This window comes from Falco punctatus, assembly GCF_963210335.1.
Source record: "Falco punctatus genome assembly, chromosome: 5".
In the NCBI taxonomy this organism is placed as follows: Eukaryota; Metazoa; Chordata; class Aves; order Falconiformes; family Falconidae; genus Falco; species Falco punctatus.
The window spans coordinates 83,611,554-83,627,343 of NC_137584.1; the positions used below are offsets into that span (position 1 = coordinate 83,611,554).

Consider the following 15,790-nt stretch of genomic DNA (forward strand, 5'->3'; position numbering starts at 1 on the left):
CTCTTTTAGATGCAGTATATCATGAAGTTCTTGTGCACCCTGCAGTCACTGACAAATCTCCTAATAGCTTCTATAGGTATCTAAGTGTTAGTTGGTGTGCTGGTCAAATTTATGTGTAGGTAGTAGCGTTTAATTGCCTGATTCGTTTGCTCACCAATTTGAAATGCATGTGTTATTTATGTTCTATTATGACTCATTATTTAGAGTTATTAATCCACTACGATAGCTGCCTGCTGAGTTGTTAATTGTCTACAAAAGGAAATTTTACTCCCTGAGAGACCATTCTATCAGTTCCTTCCTCCTCTGTCATCAGGTTTTCTCAGTGCCATAAGTGTAAATAATAACATTAACACTGACCTTAAGTGGCTGAGGACAGTAACACGTCTCTGTCATTAAGGAGTCCTTTGTGCAGGCTGCGTCACTGTGCCTATATGCTTGCTTTCTGTAACACATCAGCTCTTATGCGAGGGTCTGCTTGCCTTTAAACTTGTACGTTGGGCAAAAGCTTGGGTTTGGACAAACTCCTCATGCAGGATTGTTATCACTTTCCTGTAAAATATAAAGCATTTTAGTTATGATACTAAATCTCACTCCTGAAAAATTTAGTAATGAAAAGGTGTACAAGTAATGCGATGTTATACATCAATTCCATTAAAACTCCACAACTGAATGTTGAGTTTGTAAGATGAAGTGAGTCGAATGGTTAGGAAATGCCCAGATGAATGCAGTGTGTATATTATCAATTGACTGTTTTGTGGGTATGCATTGTGAAACATAATCTCCTACTAGTTTTTCTATAGGACCCATTCCTTAATTTCATTTTAATTTATTAATGGTACTTAAAATACATAGTTTTGTCTTTGAGGCACTGAAACTCATTTATTGTAAGCTTTTTAATTCATGTTTGGAAAACAAAGTTATTATCTTAGAGTTCTTCTGTGCCATTTCTGATTAGTAATCTGAATAATTGGAACTATTAATGAATGTTCTGTTGGAAAATCCTGTAATAAGGCAGATAGAAAGTATTACCTCCCATTCCATGCAGAGAACCAGATATGGAGAGAAATTTATGTAAAAAGACTCTACCAGTGCTAATTCCCAAATTAAGAACTGTGAGATCTGAGCTTTTCTCAGAATATTCAGCAGTATTTCTTGTGTACCAGGCATACTGAAAACTTGCATTCCTCCAAATTCAGAGGCACAGAAAATAAAATTTTAATGTCGTGCCTCACTTCACACAAACTTTCCTTACTACCCAACAGCAACGTGAGGCAGCTGAGGCAGGAGTTCTGTATATAGTACTGTTACAGAGCTTTTCCATAGTCAAAGTTGGTTCATCATCTTATGCTCTTGAATAAAATAATACCTGTGGGGGAAAAGGATATCCAGCATAGAGGTGCTTCTGTCTGGCCCACTACTTTTTATGTTGGAGAGAATAGAAGTTGACATAGTAAATATCACTGAGACAACCAGAAGCGCTCTCCCGTGATCTCTCAGAGCAAAGAAAGAGCTAGCTGAACAGTGGCTGCTGTCACCTAACCACTGGTAGAAGGTGGTTCCTGTGGCTACGATTCTGGTTGAGGAGTTGCTGAGATCTACCACCTCTAAGTAGTTGAAGATTGTAGTGTGATGCATATGCAACAGGTTGCAAGAGTGACCAGAAGTGGCGTTTTCCAACGTTAGATTGGTAGATTTTATGATCATTATAAGGTACTTCAAATATTTTTGGGTTTGATTTCCATGTTTTTTTTTATACTTGCAAGCTAAATACACCATCTATACACCTCTCTTCCGTTCTGTAACTTGCAGCATAGTGACAAGTTAGCATATGGGCCTGAGACTTCATCTAAGAGTGGTTAGTAACAATGGCACATGTTGTCCTTTGTATTGTAGTTCTATATGAAAAACTGTTTCAGAGGTAGATTTTGCTGCTTTTGCTGGTGAATTTATGATATTTGATGACTCAGAAATTTTATGACTCGGGAACAAATTATATTGTAGGTTCTTGAATGGAGTGTCCAGATCCTCCCCCGCCTCCCCCCCCCCCCCCCCCCCCCCCTTATGTTTTCCAAACTGGTATAGGCCTTTCTTGTGTTCATTTGCATGTTACAGCTCCATTCTCACTTATCTTTGCCAATGTCTGTCTTCCTTCAGACTCTATAGTCTGTTATAGAACTTCCTTCAGAACTCGATAGTCCGTTATAGAAAATGAAGAAAATGTTTCCTGCTGTTTTCACTATATTTCAATGAAGTTAAAAAAAAATCCATATAGCTTTGGCTATCTTCACACTTGTGAGCAACCAGATTGTTCAGTCTGAATTTTTTGCAGGTAGCTCAACCATTGGCAGGCAGAAAGAGTAGCAAATTTTCTCTCTTAACAGTTAAAATTCAGATAAAATGCAGGAAACTAAACTAAACTTTCACAGCGAAACTGATACTAAATCGTAGCATGAGCTTCTCATCATAGCAGTGCTACTGTTATGTTACTCTCTCTGCTTCTCTCTTTACTCACCCTAATGTCTGTATGATGCTTAAAAATGCGACATTATGTAATGTGGATTTGGGGGGGTGTCTGCTTGTCCAAGCTTGAGATAAAAAGGTCATCTAAAAGGATCATTGGTAAAAAATTTACATCTTGATCTATCTTTCAGCTCATATATGGACACTAAGTAAAGTAAATCCTCTTTAGGCTTTTTTTTTTTTAAGGTGGTTTTTTCATGTATACTGATGGTAGTTATTTAATTTACGAAGAATCAATTAAAGAAGTTATGACAGGAATTATGAACATTTAAAAGTATCCAGACTAGGTCCAGAGAGTTAATGTCTCAGCGAAATAAGTTGATGGCCTTTTAGAGTGCAGATGATGGAGTATGACAGTCTGTGGTTTGGTTGTTCATAGATGCAGTGGGGAGGGGGGTATTGCAGTTTTTTGTAACAGTTTAGTTTATCTCTTGTTAAATTAAGCATAGCTCAAACTGGAGGAAGCAGTGGCTTGATTGCTGAATCATTTCTCTAAGTCTGAAATTTCCAGTGGACAAGGCCAGAAAATTCCTTCTGAAAGAGTCTACTTGTTCTGCTGTTTCCATGCACTTGTAGTGAGAACAGTGCACAAGCTTTTGGTGACTTCCCAGTCTTCATGTCCCTCCTGCTCCCTTATGTTACTTCCCTAACTGCGTTATCTTCTGGCAGCTAATGCTTAAGAAGCCTGGCTTTGATCTGCCTATAATGAATTTGTATGTTGCTCTGTTCTGAATAATGCTGGACCTGTACAGTAATTGCATGGATGACAAATGGATATAGTTTGCTCAGTCTTGCTTCAGCAAACAGTATTTTGTTTTTGAGTCTGCACATAGTAATAGTAAACTGTGATGCCAGAATTCATGGATTTTGTCACATCGTTGACATTGTGATATATTTCACTGTGACAAGAATGGAGACATTTACAGACTTTGAGTTGATTGAGACCGGGTACTATGGCATATAAAAATCACAGACTAGCAGAATGGTTTGTGTTGCGAGGGACTTTTAAATATCATCTAATCCAACTAGTCTAATTGTAAAAAAAATGTTCCTTATATTCAATCTAAATCTACCCTCCTTCAATTTAAAATGAATGCCATATATCTACTAAGACATCTGTCCTTCATCTGTTAAAAATACATACAATTGCTCTGAACTTGTATTTGATCCTTTTGTATCACAAAAGAATGCACAGGAGTATAAGTAAAGATGTGAATTCAATGTCTGACTCGCCACATCCTGGTTTTTGTTTCTTTAAAACTGGGTGTTAGTCTTGTCAGAGTAGTGAGAAATAAAAGAAGCAGCTGCTAGATACTGTTTTTTGTTTTCAGTGTTAAGTGGCTGTGTACTTCATCTAATGCACAGCTTTAACCACTAAATACTGACCTTTCACAAACTTCTACTCAACTGCAGAAATGCAACCATCTGTATCTTATTACAGTTAATGAAGTTAAATTAATTGATGTCATGTTAAGCAATGAACTGTTACTACTTTCGTTTAATGTTTATACCTGAAGCACAGTGAGATTATGTGGTTTGCCTATAATCAAGTTTAAAAAAATCAGTTACAGAAACGGGTGTTTCTTAGTTCTAATCTGTGTCTTTTAACAAGATGCTCCTTTTATGATTCCCAAGTATTTTCAAATAACTATGGCCATGATTAATTGACTATGTAAGATTTCAGGGTATAGATTTTGTTATCATATAATACAGCAAGAGAAAGGGATTTTTTTGTTTGTTTGATTGATTGTTAGGGGTTGGGTTTTGGTTTTGTTTGTTTAGTTTGTTGGGGGTTTTGGCTGTGAAGCAGTTGGATTGTGATCTCTCCCCTCATGACACAGAACTGTCAGTGCAGCGACTTGTTTGCAATTAACTTCCAGATTGCTTTTCCCCTTTGCAGATAAAATTTCATATCATATTTATGTCACAAGGCTGTAAGTTTAACCTTTTATAATTGAAATGGCATAAACCCACGGTTGCAATATAATGTAGTGGATTTCTGCAGTAATAAAAGAGATTTTTAAGAGGCCATTGCCTCTTACCAGGACCAGTAGTCTCTGCTGCAGAAAATAACCATAGAAACTTCAGGATGAAATAATTTATTGGCAGAATTGGAAAAAGATCTTAAGAAAAGCAGTTTGCACTGTTGCACACACCAAACAGAAATGTTAATGCCTCGTTCTTTTTTTTGGAGTAGAACAGAAGCTTCTCAGAGAGCTCATGTGTAGGCACGTGCATGCAAATGCATGTATTCCAGGACAGGGCAGGCTTGTGGGTGCCTGCAGCGTTCAGTGAGATTTCTACTCAGTTATACCACCAAGTCAGTTGCATGCATTCAGTCTACTTCAATCTTCAGCTTGAAACATGAGGATGAAACAGTTTCCAGTCAGTTCCTCCCTCCCTACAGCCCTGTCAAAAGTATGACAAACAGTTCCTGGAGATCTGTCTTGTTTTATTTCCTATTATTTTTGAAAAAAGGTATTGTATCAATAGAAAATAATTTACTTTCGTCACCTATGTTGTTGGCTTCATATTCTGCTCTTCCAATGTTTCCTGTTGTTACAAGAATATTGTGTGACAGAAATTTGTTTCTACAATAGCAGCTGACTTCTGTGGGGTCAGTATTGGTTACTTCATGTAGAATGTTTTGCAGGGATTATTGAGGTGATTGTAAAGCCAAAATAATTCTAATTCCTTAAAGGTCAATTTGATGCCAAGGGTAACTTTTTACGCTTAAATCTAACTACCAGTTACGTTATTTAAATTTAAATCAAGAACATCAATAATTAAAGATAAAGAATTTGGATCCTTTCTGGCAAGACAAAACAAGGATTATTTTTTTTTATTGTTTGAATGAACTTATAGTTGCGATTATTTTATTATTTTTCTCTCTTTCTTCTTCCAATAGCGGCTCTGATTCGAGGGAATCGTAAAAACTGTGCTCAATTTTCTGGATCTCTTGATTGGCTGATCAGCAGATTAGAAAGACTGGAAGCCTCTTCTGGTATGCTTTTTAGTATTTTAACTTCCTTATTTGACCAGATTTTCATTCTTTAAAATTGGTGATACACTTTTTCAGTCTAATAAGCATGGAGTTCTTCTATGTAAGTAATTTATTTATTTTTTAAAAAAAATAAATTAGATTAATAAAGTGAGATTTATATTTGCAACATTTTTACATATTTATTTCAGTTGTAGTTCTAGCTCAAGTTCTGACAGTCTTTCCTTTTAATTGACCAAGTGATTTTAATGTTATTTTTTAATTCAGGCAAATAAACCATTTAGCAAAACAGTTCCTCTGCAATTTCAGTTGTATTCAGTTGCTTTCTCTCTAATTCTAGTACCTTCCCTTCCCTTCTTTGTAGAAATCTGCATGTTTTTAAGGATTTGCATCCAACTGAATATAATAGTAACCATATGGAATGGATATAATTTGTCTCTTCTTGAAGTACTGTAGAGGTACTATAGGGAGGTTTGTGTGATCTACTTGAATATGTGTAATAGAAGGATCTACAGAAAATTACTCACACATTTGCGTGTAACAGTGTTACCTCTGTAATACATACACATTTGCTTTTTAATCACCTCTCTCACTCCTGAGGTCTGAATTTCTGATTACAGTTGACGACCATGCATGGAATACAATTATGATTTGAGAATCTGGGAATTATGTCTCATTTAGACACAATTTCTTTAAGCTAGTTTATTTTCTTTGTCATTACTTAATGTTTTGTCTTCCTCCTGAACTGCTGTGTTAACCCCTTAGTGTGTAAGAGATGCAATGAGTCTCTGTGTTACTCAAAGTGAAAGTAAATGAAGTTATGCTGAGCTGTACTGCTCACTGAAATGGTGATCCTGGATCCTGCTTCCTTGGAAGCAATCTGTTCTCCGTCAACCTACTCTGCCAACCAAATACACTGTATTTTTAAATTTCCAATGGATTTTTATAAAAAAATACTGCAACTAAACTTGGTCAAAAAGACTCTTTGGACTATATTGGAAAAATACACTTTTTGAGCACAATAATAAGTAGTGTGAACACTGCATATTACGGGAATGTAAATAACTTAAGAATTTCTCTTGGTGATATATGATTCCTTTGAGCATTGGCAGCTTGCTACTGTGTGCCTCCTTACTGTCTTTAATGTAGTTATTAACATGATTGTAAACTATCACAGAACCTTAAAGTTGGTTATCTGGATTACCACATTTGCTGTGGTTTTTTTGTGGGTTTTTTGTTTGTTTGTTTGCTTGCTTGCTTACTTGTTTTTAAAAAGAAAGTCTTCAATTCTTATCAGAATAATTATTTTGTGTTCTTTTTTAAACAATACTACTCTATATTTAAAAAAAATATGTTTGAAACATGCCACTGTACTTTGATTTTCTAAACAGATGGTAGGCAAATCTCATTGCATTAAAGAACCTCTGCTAAGTGTATCTCAGAGTTACTATCAAAGAGATAGTAGGACTGTTTCTGCAGTTAAGAGTGTTGATTTCATTGGTGATACTTGATTCTTTGCCCCTTTTTACTGATATAAATACAAAATTTTTCTTTTTTTTTCTTACACAAATATTTGATTACTGTTGTTTTCACCATGAAAATATGCCAAAATGATGTCATCTAGGCATCTGACAGTAGACAGTAATCAAATTTGGACCCAGCAACTAAGAAATGAGATTCAAATCAAGTGATTAGTTCTGGTCTCTTGAGACTGCTTTTGACTCTTTTTTTCAAGCGTGCTTTTTGTGATTAAGATCAAGAAACAAAATAATGCTGTTGATAAGAAATGTTACTGCAGCCTGATTCCACGCACACCCCCTCCTTGTTTTTCAAGATTAGTAAAGGTATTATTGAAATATTAAAAAAAACCAAACATGTGCAGTGTAAGGCCAGTGTTCTAAATTATATTTTTACCAATGTAGTGATACTTGGAGTTCTACAGGTTACAGCAGTAAATGAAAACATGTATCTGATGTGGTGAGATCTTTTATATTCTGATTTGCCCATTAAGTGAATCATAGGATTGAACAGTAAAGAAATTATGAAAAAGGTTGAAATAAGAAAGATGTTAACAGCTCCTTATAGAAAGCTTTATTTCTTGCATGCACTAGACAGAAAAATTAGACAATAAGCAGGAGCTTGAAGTCTAAATTAAACTCTTGTCAGGTATAAGGAATTTGCCTTGCAAATTATTCTTCCCTGTAACTAAAAGTGAAGAAGAAATTATAGAAATATAAATAATACAAATTGGAGAAGTTTTACATGTAATAATCTAATGTTAACATATGAAATAACAACACAGTAAAAGCAATTTTGGTTTGAGACATTTCAACTTTTTATATAGATCATTGACATAAACTGGAAGCATATTTTTTTTTGCCATTATATAAATCTTAAGTTTCACTACTAGGAGAAGCCAGTAAATGTTTGTTAGAAATGCATTTGGAATATACCTTCTGGTCTAGAAGTTGAGAAAATTGTATGTTTTAAGTCAGTAAAAAATTGTCTTGTGGAGAAAAGGATAATAAACAACCAAGAAGTTAAAGCCAGGTTTTCAATACTTGTGCTACCACAGGCAACCTCAATTTCAATAGTTTGTTTCATTCCTTAAATTAATGTTGATCTTGACACTTTTAATGTATATTTTTTCTTTTCACTACTACAGTCCACTTTTGGGGTGAAAGCATTCATCTAAGGAGAATGTTCTCACAGTTATGCAGTTGCATGGGATTTGACTGCAACCTTCTTAATTTTAATGTGTTTCCCCAGTTGTTCATGGTGAAACTATTTAATGAGATACCTAATTTTACACCTGAAATTCTCAGAGCTAGGATTTTTCAGAAATTATGCAAAACTTTGTGCTCAACTTTTGGAGGTTCAAGATTAAATTTAAGACAGCTCTAAAAATGCAGTGTTACATGGTTTCTGTTATGTATGTATGCATTTTTAAAAATGAATCTCAAATTAAAAATAGGGTTTGAAAATAAAACCTAAATATATTTATGGTATTATAGTCAGGTTTGAGATAAATTCTGTAAATTGCAAAGTAACCTGACATTGTAGTCGCACTTTATAATGAACCTCATGAACAATATGCTGCAAAAATTCTGAAAGTGCTAATTGCAATGCCTGTTTGTTCCGAGTTTGCTTCTAGGAACTAGGCTACTTGAACTCCTTCCCCATATGTTCTGGTAACAACCTCCATGTTGCCTCGAAAACAGATTTGGTAATTAATATTTTTTGTGGTTTTGAGGGAGTCAGTTAAACAAGATGCTAATTATGCTGTGTTTTAGTTATCTCGAGAGGCACAGTAGGTTTAGCTTTTACTATGTAAATGTGCTTTTGTGATTTGATGTGGGATGTTTGCTTGCCAGATTCTAAGCTTTATAAGGCTTGACTGGAGTGAGGATATTCACTGTTTTAATTAACAGTGGTAGGTCTACAGCAGGGAGAAATACTGGATTATATTACACCTTTTAAATAAGAATACCTGGCTGCATATACCTAAAATAATTAATTTTATGAGGTAGAGTATTTGTGCAGAAGAAACAGCATGCTCTGTTAATCACAGTAGATTAAGTTCACCTTCAACACTAAAGTTGTTGGCTACATCTCCTGCAGGGTTTTTTGTGAATGTGTTGTAATAAAATTTGATGCTGTAAGCTATTATCAATAAAATTCCTATTTTCAGGTTTTCTTATCCTTGAAATAAAAATGTTATGAAAAGAGAATAAAAGCATTAAATATAGACTCAGCAATTGTGAGTTGATTGAACAAATTAGATTAGAAATTGATTCAGGTCCTGATCTTCACTGAAGCAAAAGAAAGAAAATGAAGATTTTTCCAAGTACAAATGTGTCTGAGAGTAGACCATGTTAGAAGTGAAATGTCACAGAAGCTGAGTGAATAATGCAATGCAAATGCTTCAGTTGTCTCTTCAGTGCATGAGTTAAGGCTAGATTAGTCTTTTGCTCTGAAATATATTCCAGGTGGGATTAACTAGTTCTACTAAAATTTTAAAGGCATTAAAACATAGGTAGTAAAAAATAGAATTGGGAAGTTAGTAATCTAGTATCTTCCAAGTGAAGATTTTTGGAGAAAGGTAATATCAGGTTTTGAGTTTTTTTGGTTGTTTTGTTTTTTTTTTTTTTTTTTAAAGGGCATGCATTTTATTCCAGTATTCTGCAGTATGACATTGGAGGAATCAACATGTTGTCCTGAAAATACATGCTTCCTTTCATCTGTTAGTCACTCATCTTTACGATAAACTCTGTACATCATAACTGTTTGTGGTATTTTTATGAAATTCAAACGCTTCCTGCCTTACTGCCTTGAGCAACTCCAGTGAAATTGGAACAGGGCCAGTTGTAGACAATATAGAATTGGATCAGTGAAAACAGACATTGTAAATTCATATGCGATTTTTTCTGATACAGATGGAATTTGCCCTTAGAACAAAACATGTTTGATAATTAGCATTCAGATGCTGCAGTAATTGAAGAAGTTGCCGTGGCAGCTGGGTGTAATTGATAACATTAATTTGTCATTGAACGTTTATATCTTCAAAGTATTTTTACTTCTGTTGTTGAAAAGGTTAAGACTAAAAAATGAACCCTTTATACTATTTTAAGACAAATAGAAGATTCGGAATCTACCTACACAAATCTGAAAAATGCAGGGTTATGGTTATGGCTTACATTATGTGTTATTATTTCGTATTGGATTACCGTTTGTATTGTTAGAAGTGTGTTTCAGCGCATGAGAGGTGGCAAACTTTACCAAGTTTTGAATGTTGTGATGTCACTTCATTCCCACATCTCTGCAGCATGCAATAAAGTTGTTGATCTAGGTATAGATTACCCCTCTAGATTGAGGATCCTTTTGTAACGCTTTTCTTATCTCCCTCGGTATTTTACTGCGTTCAAGTGACCCTGCCTGTCTGGTTGGCAGGCTGGGTGGATTGTGCTCCTGCTGTGTATGCTAAAGGGCATGTAGTCCTTTAGCTTGCTCTCATGACTCTAAGTTTTTATGCTTTATATCAATATTGTTACTGTCTGTATTGAAAGTGTACAGCTATTGCAGCCCAGATCATACCATTGCCAAATTGAGGTTTAATATGTGGGGGTTTTTTAATTTGTATTTGTTTGAGACTTTCTTCTTATATCTTTGGGGCTACAGAATCACTTTGGGAGTTCACACCTGGCTCGTTATATTGTGGTTCTGACTTTTCTTGGAGCCACTGCACGGAACAGGAAGATTGTCTACAATATCTACACAGGGTCACCTGCATTTTTTGTTTACATATGTATGAGCTTTGTTTGGAATCTGTTTACCAGATAAATCACATTGTCACTGTATCTGTTGTCTTCCACCTTTACTACTTTTCAGTCCTTGAGTAATCGGTATGCTTTATTAGTGATGACAGTATATCTTCCTTCAGATCCCTGGAAAAAATATTAAATATATGGGGATAAAAGGTGATGATACTGTAGGTAATCTGAATTGGAATGAGAGATCTGAATGAAGTCAGTCAATCCTCATTTTAATTCAAATTTTCTTGGGAAATAAAAAATAAAACTACCTTTCAAATAGCAAGTAATTTAAGACTAACCATTGTCTCTTCTGGCAGAGTAACTGTTTTAACAAGGATGGGAATCTAAAATCTAAGTTTAAAGAAAAAATATAAAAATCCTTGTTGACATATGACTGTTCCTAATATCCTTCACATCTTTTTTTCCCTCTGTAAGAAGTCTGCATATGTTTTTCTTTATGAGGCAGTCTACAGTTTCTTTGGCTATGTGTGTCTTTTTAGTTTTGTTTTTAATAGAGTTATACCTTGATTGAAATGTAACTAAGCATAATACAAGTTGGTCTGAAATTGACAATAAAAATAAATAAATTCATAAACTGAAGGTATTTTAGTCTTTGCTGGTACATAAAAATGAAACATGTCCTAAGTCTGTCAAAGAATATATTTGCATAGGTAGGTAATTTCTGTAAATTGTTAATGGTGTTTAATCTCTTTCCTCAGTAAGATACTTGGAAAATTCTCCAGATTGGATTTTCTGCTGATCTGATAAGAGGCAATAGATTAGACTCAGAACTCCTGGCCATTTCTATTCCTCATAAATAATGGTTTTAATACCAGACTGTAATTGTTTCATAGTTATTACTTATCTCATTGCATTTCGTTATTCACTGTGTAAGCATGCATTTCATACTTAGCAGAAAGAGATATATTGTTCCAACAATATTTTTATCCTCATTACTTTAAATTTAAGAGTTTATGGTTTTCAGCTTTTCTTTTAATTTTTGCTTGGTTGTCTCTAAAATGCTTGCTCAATTAGCATTTAATGTTAAATTTTTGGGTTGTGAGAGGCTTTATGATTATTTAGTTATAAAGTTCCAGGCTATATTTTATTGTTACTCAGGAATTATTAACAACAACAAAAAAAAGAAATCAAGGGGAAAAGGGGATATATATGTGTAAAAAACTTGCCCAAATAAATCAAAATTCATATTGTTTCCTTAAATTTGAATTTCTAATTTCTTTATTGTTTACAAATTGAAAAACTTGTTTTTATTGTTCACAAATACAGAAAACCGAAAATGCATACTGAGGGCAGCTATGTGAATGAACCACAATCTAAATTCTTAAATATTAGCTGTTGTCTATTGGTGATACACATTTTTTTCAGTGGTTTATTCAAAACCAGAGGAAAGAAACAGAAAACTGTAAATATGGAGAGCATATTTTATGTATATATTATGTATGTAGTGTGAAGTCCTCACCTCTTCATTGAAAAGCAGTATTTTACCCAGTTTTTTTGAATTTGAGTGTTGATCATCACATATTTATTATTAAAATTTCTCATTTATATACAGTTTTTTTCTGTCCTTTCTGATTTTTACTATGTTCACTTATTTTCGGAAGTCTAGAAGTACATCTAGTCTGTTTTGGCTTTGTTTTTTCTTATACAATGATTTTCGAAACTATTCCATATTGCTGAGCAAAGTATTAGGAAGTATTATGTGTGGTTATGATATTATATGCACTTTGAATAAATAACTTTTCTTTTTTCCCCTCAGGAATTCTAGAGGTTTTACACTGTGTGTTGGTGGAAAGCCCAGAAGCTCTAAACATTATTAAGGAAGGGCATATTAAATCAATCATCTGTCTTTTGGACAAACATGGAAGAAACCATAAGGTAGGAAAGAAGAGACAAGTATATTTAGATGCACATTTGTGAACAACACAAGTATGTTGTTCTGTGCAGAAGTTAGATTTCAAATACTTTAATACTTTATGCGTAAGTAGAAATTAAACTTTTCCTAAAAGACATATGAGCAGTTTGAAGAAGCAAAGAGGAGTGTTATCTTCTTTTTGATTAAAACATTGATCCACACTAAGTGTTGAGAGAAGCAGGAAGAATGTATCTTAATATTGTTAGGAGAACTTCATAACTGTTATAAAATAAAACTGCTGTGTTGGATGAATTATATACCCTTACAAGTCTTTCAGTAACAAGGTATATAGCACTCTATTGCCTGAAATAACTCACAGTGGTTATGAAAAATATTTAAGATTAAAAGAATCTCTTTTTTTGCAGGTTTTAGATGTTTTGTGTTCTCTCTGTGTTTGTCATGGAGTAGCTGTGCGGTCTAATCAACATCTAATCTGTGATAATCTCCTGCCAGGAAGAGATCTGCTCTTACAGACACGCCTTGTCAACCATGTGAGCAGGTAAAAAGAAAGCAAAAAAAATCTGTATCTATGAACAAAGCAGAAAAACTTGTGGTTAAAAAAATCAGGCACTATGGAAAACCCGTTTTACTTCCAAACCCTTTGTTAAAATATTTCATTCTTACTAGGATTTTAAATACTCTTTGCAATATTGATTAGAATCAAAACATGGGTCAGAGAGAGCTGGTGCAGGCTAAAGCTGCTCTAAACTGCTTTGAATGTGTGAAAACTGTAGTCTCTTCTAAAGATTCTTGTCTCGATCTGGCTGTACTTTCGAAGTATATTCAGCCAGTGTCCTGTGATTGCCTTCACGTTTGTGATTTTGTGAGCATTTCCTAATCAACTTTTGTCAGAATCAAGAACTTTGTACCAAACACCTTCCCCAGTGCCTGGGATATTTAGGGAGTGCCCTCACCCTTCCTTCCATGGGCAGAGTTGTAGAAGCTGCGTTCCAGCGGACATCAATAACAAGATGAAGCCAGTAGCATCTTAAACTGGCAAATCAATATTTACAAATTAAATGTTTATCCAGTGTTTGAATTTATGCTGAGACAGAAGAATCTGGCTTTAAGCAGAGATTGGTGAGATCTTCCTCGATCTCAACTTATGTCTGTTTTTAAAAGTCTCAATCATTAAGTGGGAATGCAAGTTGAAACATAGAAATAGTACTTAGAATTTGGAGTTCATGGGATTTATTAGATGCTGAAAACCATAAAAAATCCACAACTGTATAAGGAGAGCTTTTCAAGACTAAAAGTGAAACAGACTTTGCACTTCTATATCTAATACATTCACTCATATTTTTCATAGCCACGTGTGACTTGACTCCCCCCAACACATCGAGTAAGCACATCAATGTATATAACATATAGAGAGATGGTGTAATGGGGATCATTCCATGTCAGTAATAAATTTTATCAACTGATAAGCTAAAATCAGTAATGAAAACTTCTGTCCAAAATGTATGAGAAGAAATTATAAATATCAGGGTACTGATTGAGCTTCTGAGCTGGCTTTGGATGTCATACAGGGAAGGCAGAGCTGTCTATCCCAAATAAGGCTGTATACAAAGCAAATGTAATGAATATGTATTTTTGCTTTGCATTAGAATGTTTAATGAAAAGTCTGCAGTAGTTCGTCATGTTCATGGTATAAGTTTTTAATAACCACTTTCATTCCTTCTCCTTAAGCATGCGACCCAACATCTTCTTGGGGATTAGTGAAGGCTCTGCCCAATACAGAAAATGGTACTATGAACTTATGGTGGACCATCTAGAGCCCTTTGTGACTGCAGAATCAACTCATCTACGAGTGGGCTGGGCTTCAACAGAGGGCTACTCACCATATCCAGGGGGAGGAGCAGAATGGGGAGGAAATGGTGTTGGTGATGACTTGTATTCCTATGGCTTCGATGGTCTGCATCTGTGGTCAGGTATTCTCCCGGGGTTTTGTTTTCTTTTTGGTTTTAGTGTTGGGGGTTTTTATTTTTTTGTTTTGTGTGTGTGTTTGTGGTGGTGGGTTTTTTTTTAATAATACTAGAAATAGTAGTACTTTGTTTGCAATTCCAGCAAATTTGTTTTCAACAGCAGCAAAGTGAATCAGCTGTTTCAGTTGACACTAGGAATATACAAAACCAGTACCGTATATCAGAATACGTTTTACGTTGACATTACATATTGAAAAAATTGCTTTATACAAAGTAAAGCAGATAGACTAGTAATTTATATTTCAATCTGGGAATTGTTTGGGTTTTGTTTGTTTGTTTTTGTTTTTTTATAACTATAAATATTGTATTTAAAACTTCAAAGGTGCAAAAAATGAAGTCTGTCAAAAAGTCATCCATATTTGTAATTTCTGTGTGATAGTGTCAACAGCCTGAGAGATTTAAATTTTTTATATTTTTTTTCCAAACGGATTTTTAATAAGGATATTTAGTTTGGAAGTTTAAAAGCACTTTAAAGGTGAAGAAGATTTTTAAGGAATGCTTTTTACTATACATTTTAAAACCAGATATTTATCTGTATTAATGTATTATTTACATACATTAAGAGTGGCTGCTTATTGCAAGACTTGCAAACTCATATTCCTAGATTAGATGTGGTGTGTTTGGTCAGGTATTTTAAATCTTTAAAATGTTATTGGCCCAGCTTGGATGTATTCATTAATAGTAGTTTCTGTATGCAAATTCTAATGTTAAAGGAAATAGAAACGAGTATCTAAATTATTTGTTATACTGTTGGTTCTGCAAATATCTTAGTCTCTCTTCAAACCAGGTTAGCTCAGCAAAATCAGAATAATAAGAAAGCAAGCTTGTTCTTTTTCTTAATCTTTTTCACAGAATTTAACCTTTATGAAAAGATTCCCAGATATCATTTAGAATAGGTAGTTTTACACTTGGACAGTCCTAAACTTGAAAAAAGTTTCTACTGTGGTTTCGCCTTGTTGAGTAAAATTTTTTTGCTTTGTTTTTAAGAGATTATTGGGCAGCAGTGAACTGTAGAACTGAGTGGAAACTGGGTTAGGCT

The 15,790-nt window shown here is 34.3% G+C and overlaps 1 protein-coding gene across 2 annotated transcripts in view; it reads left to right on the forward strand.

Moving 5' to 3' along the window:
• The window catches only part of RYR2 (ryanodine receptor 2), a 455,638-nt gene that overhangs the window by 220,634 nt on the left and 219,214 nt on the right, over positions 1-15,790 (forward strand). For both annotated transcript variants that reach the window (XM_080389100.1, XM_080389099.1), the window contains 4 exons: positions 5,429-5,524; positions 12,611-12,729; positions 13,132-13,265; positions 14,456-14,697. In XM_080389100.1, the coding sequence (XP_080245226.1) occupies positions 5,429-5,524; positions 12,611-12,729; positions 13,132-13,265; positions 14,456-14,697 (591 nt within the window). The remainder of the gene's footprint in view (positions 1-5,428; positions 5,525-12,610; positions 12,730-13,131; positions 13,266-14,455; positions 14,698-15,790) is intronic.